At 39.1% G+C, this 24,856-nt stretch overlaps 1 protein-coding gene across 8 annotated transcripts in view; it reads left to right on the forward strand.

The window, feature by feature from the left end:
- LOC131190804 (transducin-like enhancer protein 4) overlaps positions 1 to 24,856 on the forward strand; it is a 174,700-nt gene that overhangs the window by 34,928 nt on the left and 114,916 nt on the right. For 5 of the 8 annotated variants that reach the window (XM_058168214.1, XM_058168215.1, XM_058168218.1 and 2 more), the window contains one exon: positions 24,700 to 24,762. The exons of the other annotated variants lie outside the window; for them this stretch is intronic. In XM_058168214.1, coding sequence (XP_058024197.1) covers positions 24,700 to 24,762 — 63 coding nt within the window. The remainder of the gene's footprint in view (positions 1 to 24,699; positions 24,763 to 24,856) is intronic. 8 annotated transcript variants of the gene reach the window in all.

The raw sequence follows: 24,856 nt of genomic DNA on the forward strand, positions 1-24,856 counted from the left end.
CTACCTGTTTGAAAGCATGCAAATGCAAATAGATAAATAGGTACCATTACGATGGGAAGGTACAGCGTTCCATGCGTCTTGGTGTATAGTCATGCTGGCCACCTGACCTTCAAAGTGACTTTGGACCACGCTGGCTCCCTTGACTAAAAAACGGATGTGAACACCGCCCCCTAGAGTTGGACATGACTGGACAAGGGAAACTTACTTTAATCAAGATACATGCGCACACGCATACCCAAATACGTATATCTTTCTAGAAAATTTTTTAAAAAATAGTATCATGGGTATGCTAATCACTTTTCAAAAGTGATTTTGTGAAAAGATCCTTTTTAAAATGCACCCATCATTTGATTGTCAGTAAATAGTACTTTAAGAAAATGAAACTGTTTGTGTTCTCTGGTCATCCCCAGAGTGTTTTAACGCCTGGGAAATGCTTTTAACTGTTAAGAGAAAGAAGTCACAGACATGTCAGTATTTGTTAATGTTTCTGACAATGTATGGCAAACCCGGCTATCCTTTTTAGGGTTTGGCATGAACAATCACCCTTTTATTGGGCCATTAATGCGCTTTCAGAACATTGTGCCATGTCCACAGGCCATAATTTAGCAGCTGTTTATCAGAAGCTTTCATAAAGCACTGAATAGTCTCTTACATCCAGTGGCCCTCACATCAGCCTTTGAGAATCTGCCTGCTTCTAAATGGGAGATCTGTGCATTTAGTTGTTCAGAGATGTGTGTGACCCACATAACCTATAAATTTGATTGGAAGTTACAGTGCTGGCAGAGGCTGATGGATAGCAGATTAGAACTCTGATTAACCATGTGATTCTCAGGCTGGCAATATATTGTCTAAACAAGATTCATCAGATGCAATCAGAATTTCAAGTGGTCAGATGAAATTCAAATGGGCTAGGCAGCTTCTTCAACCCTCTACCCTTGCCAACCTCTTCCTTTTCTTCAGAGGGGATATTGTCTTTATATCCCCCTCCCAACCCAACCCCCCCCATTCCATTTCCATTGCTGAAAATACAACTTTGATGAATCTGCTCCTCGCCCTAAAGCTGTCTGTCTGTTGTTCATCAGAAAGCAGGTCGCAGTTCAGTGAGCAGAAGAAAAGATTTTAATAGAAGTTCTGCCAAGGGCTGTAATGCATCATTTTAGAGCCCTAATTACATTACAATGACAAATATCAATGGTGACAACAGCAATAACCTACATCCTTTAATGGCTGTGCTGGAAAAAAGGAGTTTGGGCGCTGTGCCATTAGATTAGACTCGGTTTCAAAACAGAGGCCATTAGAAGTGTGTGTCCACAGTATTATTGGCCGATAACTGAAGCCCACTGGAAAGGCTTGTAAATAAATGCCTCTCTAAAGCATGGCCCCCTGGGACAAAAGGAGCAAAAATTAGATGACCATGGATTCAGCAGTGTTTCCGAGGCAACTTTAGCTTTCAAAGTGAAGAATTGCCTACTTAATTTTGTGAAACCCTCCTGCTCTCCCTCCATCTCTGCTTCGCTGTGCCCTTTACACCCCCTCTACCAATGCCTCCTCCTGCCAATTAGGAAGGATCATAAAAACTATCGGCAAAGCACTTGAATGAAGAAAAAGAGCATCTTAAGCAAAAGTCAGCTTCCTTGAAACAGGGTGCAGAACATAGGAGAACATTTTGCCCTAGCTTCTAAAAAGAAAATCAATGCAGATAAGTTCGTGTGCGGTATTAAATGCCAGCTTCTATCTTCAGGAAATCTTTTTATAAATCTTTAGCTCCCAAGGAAGACTTGTTTTTCTCTTTCTCTCTCTTTTTCTTAATTCTTTGGGCAAAATAAATTAAATTAAATCATGCTGGATACTTCTATAGCTGTTTGAAGAATCAGGCTTTAATGGTATCTCCTGTAAAAACAGCACACATCACCACTATGTGTTATAGAAGAAGGTTTCCGGCCTTTAATAGCTACTGGTACTGATAGAAAAACAGAAACGCTCCCCCTTTCATAATAGAATATCTTACAGGCTTAAGCCTTCTCTACTTTAACGCTAAACAGTGAATGTGCAGTCACAAATAAAACTACATTTAGGGTTATCACATCGGCCAAGGGTCCCATGCACTGGCAATGATCCATATCATCTCAGCAACCGGTCTGCGCAAAAAAGCGAAGCCCCATCCACAGGATGCAGACAGCACACAAAACCATGCCCCCTCCGGTCCACAGAAAAACCTTTCTCCATGGAATTGGTCCCTGGTGCCCAAAAGTTTGGTTGCCACTGAAATAGACCATCCCCTCTTCTGAACAACCTCTACACCAGGGGTGTCCAACGTTGGCAACTTTTAAGATTTGTGGACTTCCAACTCCTAGAATTCCCTAGCCACCATGGGAGCTGAAGTCCACAAATCCTAAAAGTTGCCAACGTTGGACACCCCTGCTGCTGTAGAGTGTCTAGTAGCCACCCAGATGTTTGCATCCCATGTACCACAGGCCTAACTATCTTGTCTGGAAATTCTAAGAGTTCTCGTTTTAACAGATCTTAAGGAAGCATTGCTAAACCAGCGGTTCAGGATTTCCTTTGCGGCAATGTTTTTCAGCGAAGGGACTGGAGAAATTAGAAGAGTGCAGTAAAGTAAAGGAGAGTAAAGAAGAGTTACATGGGCTTTTAATAGAAATGTAAGTCTCATAGAAAGGCATCTGAGCATCTTGACTACCATAGGTTAAAAGATGTACAATCCTGTTTCAACTGTAAATGTTCGGTTTCCCCCTGCCTGTTTGTTATGCTTCCTGTGGTCTGAACCTCAGTGCTGTTGACACCACTTAGGAGATTGCATGTGTAAGGGTGGTTGTTGAAGAAGTCTGTAGTTGCACACCCGTGCATGTGCCTACACACAGACTCACGGCAAGTGACTCCGAGGAGGGATTGCACACTAACTAAAACAAATCAACCAAGGCAGCCTAGGGGTCTTTTTCTTTTTCCGCTTGTGGTTTTTTTTCGTGTGACTGTTTTTGTTTTTTGTTTTCTGGCCATTTGCCAGCAAAGCAAGATGTAAAGCTGCCTTTTTTTCCTCGCCCCATTGCTGCTTTTGTCTCTTTGTGCATCATAACTGAATGGATGGCTTGTGCTACCAACCACCACTAGTACTTCATCCTTGGATTCACTCTGGCCTTCGCCCTTTGGCTCTTTTCCAGGACTCATTGCCTGCCCTAAATGGATCGTTATATGTTTTATTAAGTCCTTTAAAATCAAAATAACAAGACGTTTCACAAATCTAGGATTGGGCTTTCTTAAAAAACATATAGAGACACAAGCAAACGCACACAATCTGCATGATTTGTGTAAAAATCCAACCCTTTATCAGTTACGGCGGTTGATATTTGGGCCTTGAAGCAAAGGGTAACCATGGAGGATATTCTTGGCATTTAAAAGGATTTGTCAGGAATTTCAGCTAAGTAGTATAGAGCTTAGAGCATTGACTTAGATGTGGTAGACCAGGATTCAAATCCCGACTGCTAGTCTTTTTTGAGAGCAAGTTTGGTCTAGTGGTTAAGGTACCAGGCTAGAAAGTGGGAGACCGTGAGTTCTAGTGCCACCTTAGCTATGAAAGCCAGCTGGGTAACTTTGGGTCATTATTACTCTCTTTCAACTCAATTCACCTCACAGGGTTGTTGTTGTGGGGGAAATAGGAGGAAGAATATTCCATGTGTGGAATATGTTTACCTCCTTGAGTTATTTGTAACAATAATAAGTAATCAAATAAATAAACATGCTGCAAAGTCAGATTGTCATTATGGAAAATTACAATGGAGTGAAACATCCTCATTGTCCAGCTGCAGTTGTATTGCTGTTCTGTTACTGTCTTTAATAGGAAATGAGTACAGGTAATCCTTGATTTATGACCATAATTGAAACCGGAACCTGCATGACTAAGCAATGCAGTCATTATGTGAGTCGTGCTTGATTTTACGACCTTTTTGGTTGACCGTAAGCGAATCCAGTTTCCTTGATTGACTTAGCTTGGCAGAAGCCCCCTGTTCCAAATGGCAGTTTCGTGACTCTGGGGTACCACAACCATAGTAAATATATGCTGGTTGCCAAGTGCCCAAATTTTGATCCATGTGACCATGGGGAAGCCATGATGGTCATAAATGCGAAAATCAGTCGTAAGTTGCTTTTTAGCGCTGTCATAATTTTAAACGGTGAATAAATGAATGGTTGTAAGTTGAGAATTCTCTGTATAAAAGAAAATGCTGAAGAACAGTTTCAAGAAGCCCCGGTGACCAGAATAATCAGTCTACCACTAATAATATCTTTGTACAGGTTCTGCAGATAGAACAAATGGTTTTTCTCATGCGTGGAATGTTATATAATCCCACTGTTATTTTTTTATAGGGCACTTCTACCACAGCATCTGGGTGCTTTAATTTCAGGTGTCTCTGTGTGTGTCCTCTTAGAGTATGATTTCCCTTTTGTAAGGGAGGGAGAGGTATCTTGAATTCTCCTTTTGTCCAAATCTCCTCTTACAATTATCTGGTTTAACAGGTGGCAGGTTATAGCAAGCTGTGGGTGAACACCTCAAACAACCCAATTATTTGCAATAGATGTTTATTTGATGGTTAAGATAAATCTCTGGCTTTGAGGAAAAGATTGAGATAGACTTCTGGGTGGCCAGCCCCAAGTCTTGTAAAAACAATGAGTCAACCGTTCTGTTTAATCACCATTTAATCATGAGAACATTAAAATAAACCTTGGTTCTCGCTTCATTTTCTAGCATTCTTTAGGCCTTTTATTGTTTGCCTTCATCCAGCAGAAAAAACAGGATCAGCAAAAGTGCACATCTCATCACTGGAAGTTGCATATAGTTCTTCAAATGTTTTAGATCGGGATGTCGAACTTTGGCAACTTTAAGATTTGTGGACTTCAAGTCCCAGAATTCCCCAGCCAGCATGAAATTCACCATGGCTAGCTGGGGAATTCTGGGAGTTGAAGTCCACAAGTCTTAAAGTTGCCAAGGTTGGACACCCCTGTTTAAGATCCTTCTTAGTTGTTGCTCTTAAATTACATGCTTTTCTGCTATGCAAAATGTAGCAGTGATGACTACGAGAAATTGCACTGGGCAGGCAAGAGCAGCCTTTCCTTCCCTGACACATTTCAAGTGGATGTTCTGCTAAATACTTTACTTTTCATTTCACCTCCTAGTAAGTATCATCATTGCATTTGGCTTCTTGACACTTTCACTTCATTCCACCTGCTCAGTATCCCATTCTGCTCTTTCTACTTCTTCTTCTTCTTCATCTGATTTTCCAATTATTATTTTTTTATCGTATACTTAGGTTTGTTTTCTTTTTGCAGGCAAGTTGCTGGCTAGTGATGGGGAAACCCTATCTCTTTCAGTAGATATACTAAGGGGTGTTAAATTGTCTAGATACAGAGAATTTTATTTTCAAAAATTGAATGATGTCGATACTGTGTTCTGGTTCTATGCAAGATTTATGTTCTATACTGGAAATCAAAGAAGGTTATACTAGTTGAAAGACATACACACAACCTTCCACCATATATTCTTTGAATTTCATGGGGAAACAGACTGCTTCTTAAAATATTCTAGCTAGTACAACACTAAATCTTGTTTATGAGGCAAATGTTTGTACCATTTCAAAACCATCACCCAAACAAAATTCTTCCTAATCACTTATTGCATAATAACATTTTAATGATACCTCTTTTATTTATTCAATTTACTTATTTTTAAAAAAATTTGCTGCCCATCCCTCCTTGAGGTTTTATTACAATTGGAGTAGAAGATGAAGAGATTTAGTGGTTCTAAACATTTTAGGAGCTCAATCTATCTACTACTTATTTTCTTAAACTTTTTCTTTCTTAGTGTCAGCTTACATGCTTTAACGCTCTTCTTTTTAAGTCAAAAGAAATAATAGTGTTTTTCAAGAAGGATTGAGGACCAAGAGTAAGACTGCTGCTTATGGTCACTCTTATCTTAAATATTTCCTATAACAGGGGTCTCCAACCTTGGTCCCTTTAAGACTTGTGGACTTCAACTCCCAGAGTTCCTCAACCAGCAAAGCTGAGTCTTAAAGGGACCAAGGTTGGAGACCCTTGTCCTATAATGTATAGGATTGTTGGTGTAAGACCATTCAGAGGCTGTAGCTGGTGTGATGTAGGAGGCAGTGATGTAGGAAGTTATGGCATGTCTATAGCGAATTGCTGTTTCATGGCCTTCACTGGCTCCTAATTTGCTTCTGGGTGCAATTCAAGATGCCAATCCCGTAAAACCCTTCATGACATGGGGCTGGGTTTTCTGTGGGATCATCTCTCCTGGATAGTTTCTACCCATTTCACTAGGTTTAACAAATGGGGCATACCCCAGGTCCCTTCAGTTTTAAAAAAATATCTTATGGAGCCTTGGAAGTATACCTTTTGTGTTGCAGTGCCTGCAAATGCAGGGGTGAAATGTAAAATTTATTACTACCAGTTCTGTGGGCATGGCTTGGTGGTGGGGGTAATGTGACTGGGTGGGCGTGGCCAACTTCTTTTTACTTTTAAAAGCATTTTTTCTACAACCTCTTCGGCTGAAGAAGTTGTAGAAAAAATGCTTTTAAAAGGATCTGATGATCCCAGCTGAGCCACGCAATCATTACAGGATTTTTTTTTTACTTGTAAAAGCATTTGAAGAAAAAATGCTTTTAAAAGTAAAAAAAAAAAAAAAACCTCTGATGAGCATGCAGCTCAGCTGGGCATGAGAGTGGAGGGATTTTGCTACCAGTTCTCTGAACCACCTGCTGCCATCCCTACCGGATCGGGCAATTCAGTCCGAACCGGGAGCATTTCACCCCTGCTGCACCCCTGCTGCAATGGGCTATGGGTTGGAACACCATAGCCCAGGAGAATCAGTTTAGCCCCAACCCTGCTGACATGTTGTAAAATGTTGAAGATCTGGATATGCTGCTGCAGGGCTTGGGAGTCAGAAGGTTAGATGGTCTGTTGAGAAGTTTTGTTAATTGTTTCGTTGGGAATTATCCTCGGTGACCATTGTAAATTTTTACTCTTTGCTAATATTGTTTTAACATGTTTTTATCCTTCCAGAGTTAAAATTTACAAGATGGACAGCCTCATAAGTCAAATAAATAAAATATAATAGGTTTTAAACCTTTGTTTTATTCAATCTATTATTGTTTGTTCTTTTATCAGTTGTATTAAAAAATCTGATGTTTATCTTCAAACCATAGGAGAAATGATAGTTTGAGAGTGGTATTATTGTTATTAGAACTACATCAAGGATTTTTGTAACTCTTCCTTTTCCTCAAACAGAATGTAATTCATAATTATTTATACATAAAATATGCTTAAGGACATCAAATTCTTTTCACCTAAGGCACTATAAGCAGCTTCACTGGAGCTTGGGAACATTCCAGTTTGAGCAAGTTCTTGAACCTTCAGGTTTAGAAAAGTTTTCATTTTTCAGGATTTTAATTCTCAGGTTAGCACTATAAAAAAGATTTGTAATTGAAATAAGATATATTGCTCTTTGATTTCTGTGTATCTGAAGATTTGCTATATTTATTTGGAAATAATTATAGTGCATTGCAGTCCTAATGGACCCCGAACAATGAACAACAATTCTACCCTCTTTCTCGGGACTGTGTAATTTCTTTTGGAAGTACCCACTACCTTTAATAATTCACCTACCCTTCTCCCAGATCAAGATTATATCAATTCAGCAACTTTAAAATTAATCTTATTTTACATTAAGAGAGTTGCTGTTCCACCAGCAGTTTAGCCACATTATTTTGTACCAGCTGAAGTTTCTGAGTTGTTTCCAAAGGCCAGCCAAGTGTAGTATGTATTATAGTATGTAGTGGGTGGTATGAATAACCTTGAGAACGGTGGGGGGAGGGAGAGAGGCAGCCAAGACAATGGTCAAGGAATCTATATCCAAAGCAGGAATGTAATTTGAGAAATGTTTGAGACTTGCTTCTCTAGTTCTCTTTAGAATAAAGGCAAGGAAGGGGGAGGCACATTCAAACTTGCAAGATTGTGCCACAGTGGTTAGAATGCAGCACTGCAGGCTACTTCTGCTGACTGCTGGCTGCCTGCAATTTGGCAGATCGAATCTCACCAGGCTCAAGGTTGACTCAACCTTCCATCCTCCCATGGTCGATAAAATAAGGACCCAGCTTGTTGGAGGCAATATGCTGACTGTAAACTGCTTAGAGAGGGGCTGTAAAAGCACTGTGAAGCGGTATATAAGTCTCAGTGATATTGCTATTCTGGTACTACAATACGGTAATAAATGTAGTTTTGGTACTTATAACTTTGGTTTTCAACTTTGGTCCTCCTCAAAAAACTTATATAGTAGATCAACTAGATTAGGGGTAGTCAACCTTTTTATACCTACTGTCCACTTTTGTATCTCAGTTAGTAGTAAAATATTCTAACTGTCCACCGGTTCCACAATAATGTGCTGTGTATCATCGTCTGTGCATGCCTCTCACGCATTGTGGATTGGGTTTAGGGGGGCGCTGGCTACCAGCTCTGCTTGTCTGTTACAGCTGGGTGGTGTGGGGGGAGATGTGCGAGCTATTCTGGGATGAGGCTCTTTTGTTTGCGGTCGCCATTAAGTTTCACTTACGTAACGTGAACTAAACTTATGCGTGGGCAATACAAATAGTATATTTTCAGAAATATAAATTGTCACAGGGAATTTTATGAAAATCGAATGAAAATGTTTTTAAATAATGCTATGAAATTTTTTTTTTAAAGTCAATTAAATTAAAAAAAAGAAAGTGCTTCAGTATCGGACAAAATCCCTACTGCCCACCATGAAAGCTGGAACGCCCACTAGTGGTAGGGACCAGGTTGACTACCACTGAACTAGATGATGATCAGTTGTGAGTTACCATCACCAGAGCACACTGGTCCAGACTGAGTTATAACTTGGAGACTGGCTGAATCTGGATGTCAACCCTCCCTCCCCACTGACTTTTTCACATTTTCCCAGTTGCTGCATTAGCAGGACTTAAGAATCCAGGAGGTCTTTCAAGTCATGAATCACCTCTTTTTTTGGGGGGGGGCGGGGGGGGGGGCAACGACCTCATCCTGAGTCACTGCTAGGGCCAATGTTATAGCATTTCTCCATTCATTGCCCACAAGCAGCAACTGCAACTTCATCAGGTTTATTTCAGCTTGCTTCAGCCCATTCAGTTCCTCATAGCTTCCAGACACTAGTTAAAGATTTTGGCTCAGGGAAATTATGGGTGTCATCAACATGTTGATGATACTCATCCTGAACTGATGGTTGGCCTTTCCCAGCAGCTTCCTGTACTTATTGAGTAACTGGATGGGGTGGGGGTGGGGGAAGGCTTAAGATGCCATAGGGGATTACTGATTGCCTCAAGGCCTTTCCCCCCATGACCGTTGATTGGAAACCTCTCACTCGGAATTGGAATCACCATAAAACAGAATACTCAAATTTTTTTAAAAAATAATCCAGAAATATACCACTATTCATGATATCAAATGTTACCAAGAAGACTGATAGAACTAGAAGGGCAAACTCCTACTATCTAAATCCCAACAAAGTTTATCTAACTTGTCTAGTGGTTAAGGCACCCAGCTACAAACTGGGAGACTGTGAGTTCTAGTCCCATCTGAGCCATGAGAGTCAACTGGATAACTTTGGACCAGCCCTTCTCTCTCAGTCCAACCAACTTCATAGGGTTGCTGTTATGGGGAAAAAAAGAGGAGGAAATTGTGTTGAAAAGAGGACATAGATAATTAAAAAGAATATAAATGGAAGGAAAAGGAAGCCTGTTTAATTTTCTTGATGTCCTCAATAAAAATTACAGAAAAATCTAGCACCCTCCAAAAAAATAACCCTTAGACCTACTTGTATATGAAATATGCTTTTCCAGCATCGGAAAGATTGATTTTTTAGTTGCAATAATTTCTGCACAAATCTTTATTTTTAAGAACATATGCTGGTGACAATATAGAATCACCCATGATACTCTTTTCAAACTTCACCTTGGAAATGTATGTTAAGCCATGTGATCTACAGAGAACAGGAATCAATAGAGAATAGTGATCATGGATTGGAAAGGGATGGACCAAAGCCGATTACTGGAAACAGGAAATAAATTAAATCTGTTGATGAGTCTGCTGATGGACACGGAAAAGAAACAGATAATTTTCAAGGTCACAATACAGAAACGTTTGAATGGAATCCATTTTATTTTTCTAAAAAAAAATTAACACTAAAAAAGTCAGACAGTATTTGGTGTCAAGACTATGCCTTCTAATCCATAGCTGACACAATTCAAATTATACAATTCCACCATCCACTTCCTTTGAGGTCCATAAACCAGAAGAACCCCATATTGCAACATCAGATGTTTGCTCACCACAGCAGACTCTGCCTAATTGCCTAGTTGCATCCATCTTTCCTTCAAAGAGCCTTGGACATCTACTGTTTTATAGGAGTTTGTGGATGCAGTAAACACAGGGAAGAGTGAGTGTTTTGCCACTCTTAATGTTACCCCAAAGGCTCAATTGTGAACTCTTGCCAGTGCTCAGTCATGTCCATTTCTGCTTTTCTACTATCTTCTGTTCAAGCATCTTTTCAATCAGATAACCAAGAAGCTGTCTGGGATGCAATTGGGAGGGGGGGGAGGGAGGGGAGAGAGAGAGAGAGAGAGAGAGAGAGAGAGAGAGAACGCACCACAGGAACAGTGTCTGCTATTTAATTGTGCTGCTAGTATTCTGTGCTCTTCCATGATTTACACAAGCTTAATGGTGAAGTATGGAGGCTCTTTTGTCATGCACAAGCTTAGACCTAAGTTACCCTTGATTTCTTTGAACTTTACAATTCTCTAGTTTGTATGCACCCTTCAGCAGAAAATAAAATGCAAGGAACAGCAGCAGACCAAGATCAGCAATTAGGAAGTGAATAATGGTCAACTATAATCACTCCTGCTCTGAGAGTTCCTTGCAAACAGCATGTGCCTGAGAGTCAGTGCAGGGCAGATAAATTAATTTCCATCACTGAACCAGTCTGTCTACAAAGACTTCCTGAGACCTTAACGACACACTAACAAGCTATATTGGTCATACACTTTCCTTTTTCTTAAAACATTTTTTTCTAAAAAACAACAACCAGATCATTTCTTTAAGCTACATGTCACAGGGGTGAAAAATGCAGTTTTCTTCAAAATAATAAAAGATGGTCTAGATAGTATTTCATATTTACATTACTCCCCTCTTAGTGAATAACACTCTAATTAAATAACATTCCATCTTCTTTTGATCTACTGATATATATGTGACCTAAATTTCCTCAAGCTGGAAATTGTTCCAAGACTTCTTTAACATGTTCATATATTCTGATTTTTACCGGATTGAACATCTTTTCAATATGCTGCATATGATCAAGGGATAAAAGTCTGTAGAGTATTAGAAATGGAAAGGGGGGGGGAGAATATTATGATTAATGACAAACAATTTTGTGCCTCTGCTTCAGTTTGGAATATCTGACTCTGCAAACAAAGGCATAATTGCAGAACAGGCAGATGTAAGAATTGGAGAACAAGATATGATCTGAAAATAACCTAAAAGCAATAATAAGGGAATAGAGCGAAGGGCTCAGAATATACATGAATTCACTACAGCAACTGGCACAGTGTTACAAAGGGGTAAATTGTAGATTTAGTCTGGACTGCACAAGAATGCAGTAAATGACTTGGTTTCCTTCAGAAAGAAAAGTTTGGGGAGGGGATGGGGGAATGATATACTACAGCAAGACTTTTTAAATTAGGTCCATAGTAGAAGAGAGTTGCACAGATTGCTTTCTGTTTTACTAGTGCTGGATGCAGCTTTTTTTAAAATGCCGGAATGAATTCTGTCAAAACATTTGGACTCTATTGTGTACACAAGCTTGCGTGCTGATAAACCACAGCCTTGACCAACAGGTGTACATTGGCCTACAGGACTCCAGCCTAACCTACTTGAGTAAATAAAAACAAGGATGTTGAAGTCCCAAATTAAATAGCTCTGCAATGAACCTTGTATCAGGGTCACTTCAGACAATTGTTGTGATATTTGCTTGACATTCCTGCTTTGGTTGGCTCATCAAGCACAGCTTCCTTTCACACAGGATTAAAACTTTATGCCATTGTAAACATGCGTGTACATATTGGCTACATACAATCAGCTGGCTATTGGCCGAGAGCCAGGATGCACAGGCATTTGGAACAGTTAATATCACTCTGAGGTCATGTAAACTGCCATTCCTTGCTGATTTATAAACAGTTTATATCGGGACAAAGGCCTCTTCCTACAGACTTCCCCTTCAGCCTTCATACAATTAAATCTATGGGTTTTAATGTTTATATTTCTCTCAGTTTCTCTTTCACATGTTCTCTTTGTTCAGTTGCCTTCATATTTCTTCTTATGAATATTATCTATCTTTTAAACACTTGACGGCACGGATGCATTTACAGGTAGTTCTCAGCCTACAACCGTTTGTTTAATGACTGGTCAAAGTTACAATGGCACTGAAAAATGTGACAAATGACACTTTTTTACTCTTGCAGGATTCCAGTGGTCACGTGACCAAAATTCAAACGCTTGGCCCCTGGCATGTATTTATGACAGTTGAACTGTTCCAGGGTCATGTGATCACCATCTGTAACCTTCCCAGACAGATTCTGACAGACAAAGTCAATGAGGGAAGGCAGATTCACTTAACAACCACAATTCACTTAACAACTACAGTGATTCACTTAATGACTGTGGCAAAAAAGTCATAAAATGGGGCAAAACTCCCATAACAACGGTCTTGCTTAGCAACAGAAATCTTGGGCTCAATTGTGATCCTAAGTCGAGAACTACCTGTAGCCTCTTGATTTTAGCATCACCAATCAGTAGGATTTTGATAATTACTGTCTGAAATTAGAACTGCAAAATAATAGAATAGAATAGAATTTTTATTGGCCAAGTGTGATTGGACACACAAGGAATTTGTCTTGGTGCATAAGCTCTCAGTGTACATAAAAGAAAAAATACCTTCATCAAGGTACAACATTTACAACACAATTGATGGTCAATATATAAATGTAAACCATAAGGATTGCCAGCAACAAAGTTACAGTCATACAGTCATAAGTGGAAAAAGATTGGTGATGGGAACGATGAGAAGATTAATAGTAGTGCAGATTTAGTAAATAGTTTGACAGTGTTGAGGGAATTATTTGTTTAGCAGAGTGATGGCCTTTGGGAAAAAACTGTTCTTGTGTCTAGTTGTTCTGTTGTGCAGTGCTCTATAGCGTCGTTTTGAGGGTAGGAGTAAAAAGAGTAATGTTGGATCATACTGAAAGCCTGTGAATCCATCATTCTGTTTCTATAGTGCCTCACCAACCACCTATCAGCAGCAGGAGAAAACCTCAAAAAAATGCTGACAGATGTATTTTCCCCACAACTTATATTCAAAAGCAAAATGCCTCTGGTGCATCTTACTTACAGTTCTTGTGAAGAACAACAATTGGTAACTTTATCTGCCGTGGACCTTGCTCACATTAAAGCACATCTAAATGAAGGTCATTGCTTTATCTTCAGGGAGCAACTTTCACCTTTTGGACTGTTCTGGGTTGCCTATCATTCATTGGATTATGAGAGAAAGAGTGTGTGTGTATGTGTGTGTTTAAAAAAAAAATCTTCCACCGCTTTTTCTACACCATCCATCATTTTAGACCTTTCCTCAGCAGGCTTCCAATTTAGAGCCAAATTCCAGAACAGTAGCTCCATTAGTCTATTGTATTATAAATACAAAGTATTTTGTTTCCCAAGGTTTCTTAGGTAAAAGCTTTCTTTTCAGTTAACAATGCATGCTGATGAAAGATATTCTCATATGTAAATGCAGACCCTCTTAACATTTCTTAGAATTAGATCCAGAGATTTGTAAGTCAAAATCCACACAGTGGGGTGCTCCTTTGCAATCCTTCTACTCCTAAAAAGGATTAACTAAAATGGTTAAAATGGGGCCACAATACGCTCTTTACATCTACTGTAAAGAGAGCATTGGATAGAAATTGTGAAAGATGCTATTCATGCAGGGAGACTGCATCGAAATCCACAAGTTGATTGCCTTATTAAAATATTTATAAAATGCCTTCCTACGCAGCGGGACCATCACTGCTTTGCTTTCATCTGAAAGTAGTAACCTTAAGAAGTCTTATTGTTACCCAGAAACTTCACTGACTCTCTTATGCTACCAGATCCCATTATTACCTATAGTTTAGGTTCCATATCCTATACTTTAAACCAGTTTCTCAACCTCAATAACCTTTAAGTAGCGTAGACTTCAGCTCCCAGAATGCCACTTTAGGAGCTGAAGTTGCTAAGGTTTGTTTGTTTATATCCGCCTTTATTATTTTTACAAATACCTCAAGGTGGTGAACTTATATATAGTGCTCCTTCCTCTTATTTCCCCCACAACAGCAACCCTGTGAGGTGGGTTGGACTGAGAGATAGTGACTGGCTCAAGGTCACCCAGCTGGCTTTCATGGCTAACAGTAGGATTTGAACTCATGGTGCCTAATTTCTAGTATGGTGTCTTAACTACTAGACCAAACTGGCTCTACATTGCTTTGGACCCCAGTTTGTCAGTGTGTCAGAGAGTGTCAATCTAGGCCACACTGTTGTGGCATAGTTTTTTGCAAAGTGTTGGGTTTAGTAGCTAAACCCTGCTGAGGCAATCACAGAGAATTGGAGTCCTTTTAAATTGGGGAAGGGAAAATGGCAGTAGCAATGAAGGAGAATGTTGAGCAAGAAAATGCAAAAAGGGGCTGACAAAGAAGGTTCTGAAAGCCAGTTTTACAGTGACTCTGCTCCAGAATATTCTCAGTTTGAAGGGGAGAATGAATAATTGAGTAATGATTTTAATATTGTTTCTTCTGGGTTAACCAGGATTAAAGAAGAGAAGACCTAAGGAGAAAAATCAGGCAACACTGTAAACACAAGGGTAGAAACACACACACACACACACACACACACTCACTCAAATGTTTCTTTCCTTGTTTTTTTTTTTAAAGAATGAAGTTCCCTCTCTCCAGTGCTTTTAGTTTTGCATTATAATGGTCCCCTTTTAAAATTAATCTTTGAAAATATGCAAGATGAAGTCATGTATAGCATTAGAAAATAATTCCATACATTATCAAGTTTTAAACTAATAGGCAGCTATGCTGCTAGGCTTTAATATGTTTTTAATGGTGCTATATAATAAAAAATTGGCTTGAGCAATCAGTTTTCTTCTTGGCAAGTGCATCATTGGTGGGATTTATTTCCAACTTCTAAAATATTTTTGTAGCAAGATAGCTAAAATCTTATTAAACCTTTAGCTGATGTCATAACTCATTGCCTCAATATGGATGTCTCTTTCTCATTGATTTTTTATATGTTTTTCCTCAGATTTTTTACATTATACAACTGCTTAAATTACATAAGATGCCACTTTTTCCCTCTCTTTCTCTAGCATTAGGTATCGTCTTAGCTTTGCTTTTACAAAACTAATGCTTTCTTAAAGAAATAGAAAACCAAAGCTACAATCAGCTTACCTGAGAAGTCCGGCTGAACTCAGCAAAACCTTTGAATAGAAATGTAGGCATTTCACTGGGAATTACTGAAAATAAGCTCTGTTATAATGGTAGGAATGAGGCTTACTTCTAATTAAAAACAAGTCGGATTATTTTATATAGGGCACCTTATAAAACATTGCCTAGAATTTTTTTTTTTAAAAAAATGCCAAATAGTACACTTTCATATGCCAATATATAAATGACCCTTTCTATCTTGTTAAAACAATAAAATAATCTGTAATTCTCAAAAAAGAGGGAAAAGCATATTCTCCATTACTATACACATTACATTTTACACTTTTTGTACTGTACTTTATACTTTTCACAGTTCCATGTGTTTTTTAACTGGAGAATTATTAGGATAGCTACATTGATCTTAACGTCAAAGATTCTGTCTTTTAGTCTTTTTTTAACAATATGATGCTTTTTATTATGGAATGTTTTCATGTTTGTTCGTTTGTTTGTTTATGGTTGTTTTTTATTATATGCTGACCTTAGTCTCCTTTGTGAGATGAGGATCTAGATAAATGTGTGGAATGAATGAATGAGTGTGAATTTTATATACCAATAAAGACTGCTTATTCAAGATTCAGAATTTTCTTAAGCAGGCTATGAAACTGAATCATTCTATTTATGTAAATATTCCTTTAAAAGTCACGAAGGAAGAAAATGGAGTTGCTGGACAATGGTCATCTCTCTCTCATCCTACTTCATACCCTTTAATATACTTTTCTCAAAAAACCACCAGATATTTGTGGAGTGTGACGTATTGCTGAAAAGACCTATTTAGTCTGTCAGAAATGAGAGCAAACTCTGTAAGGTAGTTCACATAAAATAAAAACCAAAGCCTTTTGCTTCGTAAACTTCCCTCTGTATTTGACTTAAATAACACGAGGAATTACCTGTAAAAGTATGTTTTCAAATTGCTTTCTACTTTTGGCCAGTTTGCAATTGCTTTTGGGGGCAGAATGCTCTTTCATGCAAAATCACGACCCAGATGACAGATGCACTTGTACTTGTGCAATTTTGATTTCCTCCTTTTGGTGCAACCCCTTGTTCTTCTTGGTATGCAATCTTATGAAAGGGAAAGAGGTTCAGATCCTTTCCAGTCAATTAAAAAAAAAATAATACTGTACGAGTAAGAAACCGAAGTTCTTGACAAGTATATAATAGATGGTACGTGGATATCTTTCTGAAAGAATAGAATAGAATAGAATAGAATTTTATTGGCCAAGTGTGATTGGACACACAAGGAATTTGTCTTGGTGCATATGCTCTCAGTGTACATAAAAGAAAAGATACGTTCATCAAGGTACAACATTTACAACACAATTGATGATCAATATATCAATATAAATCATAAGGATTGCCAGCAACAAGTTATAGTCATACAGTCATAAGTGGAAAGAGATTGGTGATGGGAACTATGAAACGATTAATAGTAGTGCAGATTCAGTAAATAGTCTGACAGTGTTGAGGGAATTATTTGTTTAGCAGAGTGATGGCCTTCGGGAAAAAACTGTTCTTGTGTCTAGTTGTTCTGGTGTGCAGTGCTCTATAGCGTCGTTTTGAGGGTAGGAGTTGAAACAGTTTATGTCCAGGATGCGAGGGATCTGCAAATATTTTCACGGCCCTCTTCTTGATTCGTGCAGTATACAGGTCCTCAATGGAAGGCAAGTTGGTAGCAATTATTTTTTCTGCAGTTCTAATTATCCTCTGAAGTCTGTGTTTTTCTTGTTGGGTTGCAGAACCGAACCAGACAGTTATAGAGGTGCAAATGACAGACTCAATAATTCCTCTGTAGAACTGGATCAGCAGCTCCTTGGGCAGTTTGAGCTTACTGAGTTGGCGCAGAAAGAACATTCTTTGTTGTCCTTTTTTAATGATGTTTTTGATGTTAGCAATTTGAAATTTCCATTTTGAATTATACTGTATCTGTTCCCAGCCTTGCATGTTGAACTTCAGGTTACTTCTTCATTCAGTCTAACCTGAAACAGTTTTCTCAATGGCAGCAATTCACTAGGGGCTCTGGAGAATATTTTTCATCATACGTGCCCTGACTTTCTTGCCCATTTTGACCATTCTCTTAAGTATTATTATTATTTATTAGATTTTTATACCACCCTTCTCCCGAAGGACTCAGGGCGGTGTACAGCCAAAATAAAAACAGTAACAAAATACAATTAAAATAAACAATTAAAAAACTTATTATAAAATTGGCCAAATTTAAAACATATTAAAATTTAAAACCCATTAAAATACATCCAAAAGTTTTAAAATTTAAAATTTAAGCCAACCTCGCGCGAGTAAATAAATACGTTTTCAGCTCGCGGCGAAAGGTCCGAAGGTCAGGCAATTGGCGCAAGCCAGGGGGAAGTTCGTTCCAGAGAGTAGGAGCCCCCACAGAGAAGGCTCTTCCCCTGGGGGCCGCCAGCCGGCATTGCTTGGCGGTTGGCACCCTGAGAAGTCCCTCTCTGTGTGAGCGTACGGGTCGGTGGGAGGCATGAGGTAACAGCAGGCGGTCCCGGAAGTACCCAGGCCCTAAGCCATGGAGCTCTTTAAAAGTAGTAAGCAACACCTTAAAGTGCACCCGAAAGGCCACAGGCAGTCAGTGCAGCCTGCGCAGGAGTGATGTTACACTGGCGCCGCGTGCGGCTCCTTCTATAATCCGCGCAGCTGCATTCTGGACTAATTGAAGCCTCCGACTGCACTTCAAGGGGAGCCCCATGTAGAGAGCATTGCAATAATCCAAGCGAGAGGTAACAAGAGCATGAGTGACCGTGCATAAGGCATCCCAGTCGAGGAAGGGGCGCAACTGGTGAACCAGGCGAACCTGGTGAAAAGCTCTCCTGGAGACAGCCGTCAAATGATCTTCAAACGACAGCCATCCATCCAGGAGAACACCCAAGTTGCTCATCCTCTCCACTGGGGCCAATGACTTGCCCCCAACAGTCAGCTGCAACTGTAGATGAAGGTAATGTAATTCTTGGTTCTACCAAGAGTCTGTAGCTCTGTAGCAACAGACGTTTCTTGGAATGGTTATAGTGCAAGAAAATAAAATAAATGTGAAAATAGTTCATCTGCTAATAAAACTTCAAAAATCTTTTCATTCTTAGAGTTATCTGAAACTAGTTTCTTATTTCTGACCGTTCTTCTTCTCTCTTGTCATAAGTCTTTAGCTGTAATAGTAGTCCTCGCTTACCAACCACTCGTTGGATGACTGTGTGAACGTGTGATGGCCCAGAACGTGAGGCATCTATCACCAGCCCTCAAAATTATCTTGGTCACAGCACCTTGGTGGCCACATGATAGCAATTTGGTTGCTTATATTTACAGTGGTTGCAGTGTCCATGGTCACATGATCACTATTTGTGACCTTCCCTGTCAGTTTCTGTCATGTAAAGTTAATGGAGAAGCCAGCACAGAAAACCACAAGTCAATGTGGTATTTTCTTTCAGTCTTCTTGTACTCATGTCCTGCCACATCATCTGTACCCTGGCTTTCCTGCACTTGCATGTGACCTTAATAAGCCCTCCCTGGCACCCCCCAACTCATGTACTACCTGCACCAATCATCCCACACAACACTGCAGTGTTGCTTATCTGGGACTCCCACCACTACCTGATTAACCTACACATCTTGCGAGAACTCCCAGAACTGGGATTTTCACTAAGCAATATGGTCACGTGACTTTATGATTGCGTCGCTTAAGGACAGACATCCCAATCCCAAATGCCGTCGTAACTTGAGGACTATCTATATATGCTTATTTCCTTAATGGGCTGAATGGAGTTTTCTTTTGCAATCCTATTTCTCTTATTTGTCCCTTGTTTTTGAATCTATAATTTGTTGCTCCCGCAGTGATTTAACCTCCCCATGGTTGGTTCTCACCCACAACATTTTTGGAAAAAGTCTTCAGCCTACATCAACATTTTTAGTACAATTTTGGCTTGCTTTCTCTTCTCAGGTTCTTTCTATAGACCATTTTATTTTTCAAAATCTTTTCTTGCTACTTTTGCAATTGTTAAGCCTTCTCATTTGGTTGATTCTTTGTACTTGTACCCCTCTGTTCACGTTTTTCTGAATGACAACTCTATATTGTTCTTCATTTGCTGTTTCTGCCAATTGAGTCTTTATTACTTTTCCTTAGTTTTCCAAATAATCTCTGCCATCCTCAAAAGCTCTGTTCTTCACTTTTTTTATCCAATTACCTAAAATGATTTCTTTATTTTGCTTCCTAAAATGAGTACTTATGCCCTTAAATTTGATTTGATATATTTATATTTATATATATGGTATATCTTTTAGGCAAATTGTTTTTCTGTCTTAAATTTGTGCACTTTCACTGAGTTCTAACATTTTTTTCCTATTCTAAATCTCATTTAGTTCTGCTAAGTTTGTTTTGATTTTAAAACTGGTTCTTGTTTGTAATCATTAGTTTTTTCTTCTGTGGTTTCTAAATTGAACATTTTTCCTCCACCATTTGAATTCTTTTTTTATACAGCTATTTTACCAATTTCTATGTTAAATTTGTACACTTTATTTTATCACTGTACATTTATTTGTCTAAATAAAGGGAATTTTTTCTTGGTATTAATTTTTTGAAGTAGTTGGTAATTTTCTCTCTCTACCATCCTCAGCAACTTGTATTTATATTAATATATCTATCAAACTCCCGTGAGAGTCTGAATTTGTGGTGGAAGATGAGCTGGAACAGGAACTGACAGTTAGTAAGAGGGCAGCCTTGGAGGAAACTGGGGAAGGGCAGAGTCAGTCCAGGCAAGGCTGTTCAGAATTAGTAAGGTCTGCAGGCAGGGAGGAACAGAGGCAGGATGAACAGGAGAGATGGAGCTCAGACGAGGAACAAGAACCACCCCCTTCTGATGCAAGGGCTGGGACCGTACAGAGAAGACATGATCAGTACAGATGGAACAGGCCACTTGTGAGAAGACTGCCCCGCCCAGCTTCACCAGGCACACCTGGGGAACCAGACTTAAGGAGACACCACGGGGAGGGGCATTTGTCGGGAACAAACACTGAGTTCCTGAAGTGTTATGTGCCAACGTTTGAACTTGCCAAGAGTCTTTGCATTCCTTGTTGGCGTTTTTTGGACTAATTATCTGGATCTTTTGCTCCCTGAACTCCTTGCTTTGCTCTTGTTTTGCCAAATACATTTGGGATTTATTGCGGTGCAGCCTTGGTGAAGACAGTGCTGGGCTGGACTAATTGCAGCCAGAGGCTGCTTGAGGTTGTGTGTGGGGGATTTGTTATCCTTCTGCTCTGGGACTTTCCAGAAACGTGGGAGTGTTTGGGGAGATTTGGAGCAATAAAGGGGCGGTTTGAACTGCTAGCTGTTTATGTTATCTGTGTGCGGTGCCCTGGGTCATCAACATATATGTATATTGATTTTAATGATATTTGTCCATATTGTTTTCTCTTTTTTCTTAAATGTTTTCAGGTCACTATAACTGAACGTGTGTGTGTGTGTGTGTGTGTGTGTGTGTGTGTGCAGATGGTTCCTTAAAATAGTGTATCGAGCATTTTGAGATGTTTATGCTATTATCCAATGGAATGAATGCAATTATATAATTTTCATCATTTATTTGTTTTCATTATTGGAATTATTGGATTGAAATGTGATATAAACACATTTTAAAAAAATTAAGAAAGCCTTCATAGTTTTCCTTCATCCCATTTTCATCCCACAACACTACCTTGTGATATAAATTAGCTGAGAAAGAGTACCATTTCATGACCGTCTCCTCATATTTTCGAACTATATCATTTGCAGATACATTTTTTTTGTTTTTTTCTTCTATCTTTGTAATTTTTAAAATGTTATTACAACACCTGCTTTATATTTTGTATTCGGTGTACTTTTTTGGACAGTTTCCAAAATTGCTTTCATCAGTAGAACACATTATAGCACAGTTATCAAAACATGAGGCAGTTAAAGCATACAATGACTGTGGCCAGCTCTGTGTTCCAGACCTGACCTTCCAAAAATACAGGTCTTTGACTCCAGACCACCCAGATTGAATGTCTGGCCTTTTAAGAGAATGCTACTACAGATTGAACAGTTAGAAATACCACCTGAGAGGTATCTCAGTCTATCATGCCTGGATCAAGTATCAAGTGGTTCAATGAAGCTTGGTTTCTTACAGGTCCTGGGAGAAATTCAGGACTTACATGTACATCTTTGTATCTAGTATCCTTTTTGAGAGAGTGGGGGGAGAGGGGGAGAGAAGGAGAAAGATGAGAGAGAGAGAAAGATGAGAGAGAGGGAAAAAAAGATGAGAAAGAGAGAGGGAGGGAGGGAGAAAGAGAGATGAGAAAGAGGGAGGGAGAGAGAGGGAGAAAGATGAGAGAGGGAGAGAGAGAGAGACCTGTTTAAAAGAAAATACCTGGAGCCACAAAACCTGGGTAGGCATGGGGGTGGGGGAGAGAGAAAGGGGGGAGGTAGGGAGAGGTAGGTAGGTAGCTGAGACTTATTGTTATGTGCGTATCTTGTACCTTGCTATCATATGTCATTCCTAATACCATTGTAATCATTGTATAATTTTCAGTTGTCAAATTTACAAAAGTTGTATTAGTTTGAACTCTACACATGTAAGTCTGGAAAAAATTGCCACTGTGCTATCCTAGAACTAAAAATTGAACCATAGGCAGTTACAAGCTTCCTACCATTTGTGTGTGTGTGTGTGTGTGTGTGAAATTGGCCTACTGAATGGATAGTTCCACTAGAGAGGTGCAGCTGAGAAATCTCAGATGTGTTGGGAAGAGAAAAGAGGTTTTTCTGACACTATAGAATGCAAAGGATGGAAGAAAAGTTCATTAAATGAAGTTTAAAAGAAAATTAGTAGGAGTAGGTTGCATCCAATTCTGGAAAAAATGTTTCAGGAAACAAAAAATAGGGTAAAGACACGTTCCACTTATATTAAAAGACGGGAAATTCTATACAGGTAGTATTTGACTTATGACCATAAATGAGGCCAAAGTTTTGGTAGCTAAGCTGTTGAGTGAACTTTGCCCCATTTTATGACCTTTCTTGTCAGAGTTGTTAAGTGATTCACTGCAGTTGTTAATAACACAGTTGATAAGTGAATCTGGCTTCTCCATTGACTTTGTTTGTCAGAAGGTCACGAAAGGTGACCACGTGACTCTAAGACAGTGCTAGCGTCAAATATATGAACCAGCTGCCAAGTATCCGAATCTTGATTGTGCGACCACAGAGAATGCTGCAATGGTCGCAAGTGTGAAAAATGGTCACAAGTCACTTTTTTCAGTGCCATTGTAACTTTGAACTGTCACTAAGCAAATGGTGATAAGTTGAGGACTACCCGGTACCTGAAAATGTCTGTGATTCTGAGAAAAGCTACATAGAACTAGCTGGGGATGGTTGATCTTGTCCAGGATTCAATATGGAATGTCAGAATGTTTTTGAATCTTTTGGAAATAAGTGTCATACCCATCATATTTAATATCTAAGTAAAGAGCAAAGGAAGGTCCTACATACATTTGACTTCAAAAGAGAAGACAATTGAAAGATGATGGGTCTGTAAAAAATAACATTGAAAAGGGGAAGTGAACACAGTCATATCTCTTCAGAATATTTGGAGTCATTTAAAAACCTAGTGGCAGAAACTTAACTAGAATACATTCCACAGAGCAGAAAATATACCACCAAGTTGAAACTCTGATCTATCTCATAACATAAAGAAAGAAAATAACAGGAAAAAGAAACACTTTCAAGGGGACTTGAAGAGAAATTTTTCCCAGATAAAAGGGATATAAAAAGTGGCATACATTTGCACAGAAGACATTATATGAAATAAGGGTTTCAAACATTGATATTGAGGAATAAATTGTTGATAATATTATGTCTTTAAAAAAACCAAATTACTCAAAAATTAGGTGGATAGTAGAAGAGGGAGACAGAAAGCAGAGATGAACAGCCTTGTAATAGATGAAATCTCAGAGTTTTTTTGTTTTTGTTTTTTTAATATATATAGCTGGATGGTACAGTAGTGAGATGACATTGCAAAGTGCTTGGAGCTGGAAGTTTCTAGAGTTTTCCTTTCCAGAAATTTTTAAAAATATATTTTCCCCTTTAAAAATAGCAAGAAATTATGCCACAAAGTATGATCAGAATAATTCTGGAGTCTATAGAAAACAGGTGGTGGAGTTTATAGATGGCCTTGGGTCTCTGGCTATTCACCCTAGCCATTTATTTATTGATTTGATTTGTATGGCTGCCCATCTCGCCTGAGCAACCCTGCGCAACTCACAGTTTGGATGATGAATCTTTGTTCTTGATCTAACAGTAAGGCCAAGCTTTCTATTCTGAGATAGTAGAGTCCCCTGAATTTAGCCTTGTTCCTACTTTTCAAGAGGTATGAGGTCAAGTAGAATTAGACTCCTATGGGAACTGTAAATATTGGGAAAAACCTCAGCGGTTACTGTAGCAGGTAACTGGGATTTTCCTAGAGAAAAGAAACACTTTCTCTCCTCCCACTCCCCCCCCCCCAGTTGTTTAGACTCCAAGGATGTGTCTGGAAACAGAGTAATATGATCAGGGATGGGATCAAGTGTTTTCAGTCAGTTTTGTTTGATTAAGGGTTTCAAAGGGAGAAAGGATTTATTAAGCCCTTTTGAAGGTTAAAATGCTCATGTGAAAAAATCACTAAAATTTCTGCAGCTGGAAGTCAGCGGTTTTGCCACCAGCATTTAATGACACAGTCTGTGGGTGTTTGGGGGATTAGGAGCTTGCATGTGACCCATAAACTGCAGATTACCCACCCGTTCTGAACTCAACGGGGATTTTTATTGCAAATGTGGAAGATACCACATACCTCAAACCACTGGCGGTTATTTTTTCTCAAGCATGCAAGCTACTGTAGCTGCTATGGTGCAAACTTGAAAAGTATGCCATTATAACATCTGGAGTCAGTCCAAAGAGCTGAGCTGTCTTTGTCCAAATCACCACTTTAAATGCACTTTCTTTTTATATGTGACCACAATCATATGCTTGCAACTTGTTGCTCACTAACTTTTTCTTTCTCATCCATAGGCGGAAATTGTCAAGAGGCTGAATGCCATATGTGCCCAGGTCATTCCGTTCTTATCCCAGGAGGTAAGGGTGGTTGTTTACGTGTGCTGACCTCAAATTATAGGGAATTGCTTTAACTAAAGAAGAGCCAAGGGCTATGGGGCAACACAAAGCTTGA

The sequence above is a fragment of the Ahaetulla prasina genome, chromosome 2, assembly GCF_028640845.1.
Source record: "Ahaetulla prasina isolate Xishuangbanna chromosome 2, ASM2864084v1, whole genome shotgun sequence".
NCBI classification, from domain to species: Eukaryota; Metazoa; Chordata; class Lepidosauria; order Squamata; family Colubridae; genus Ahaetulla; species Ahaetulla prasina.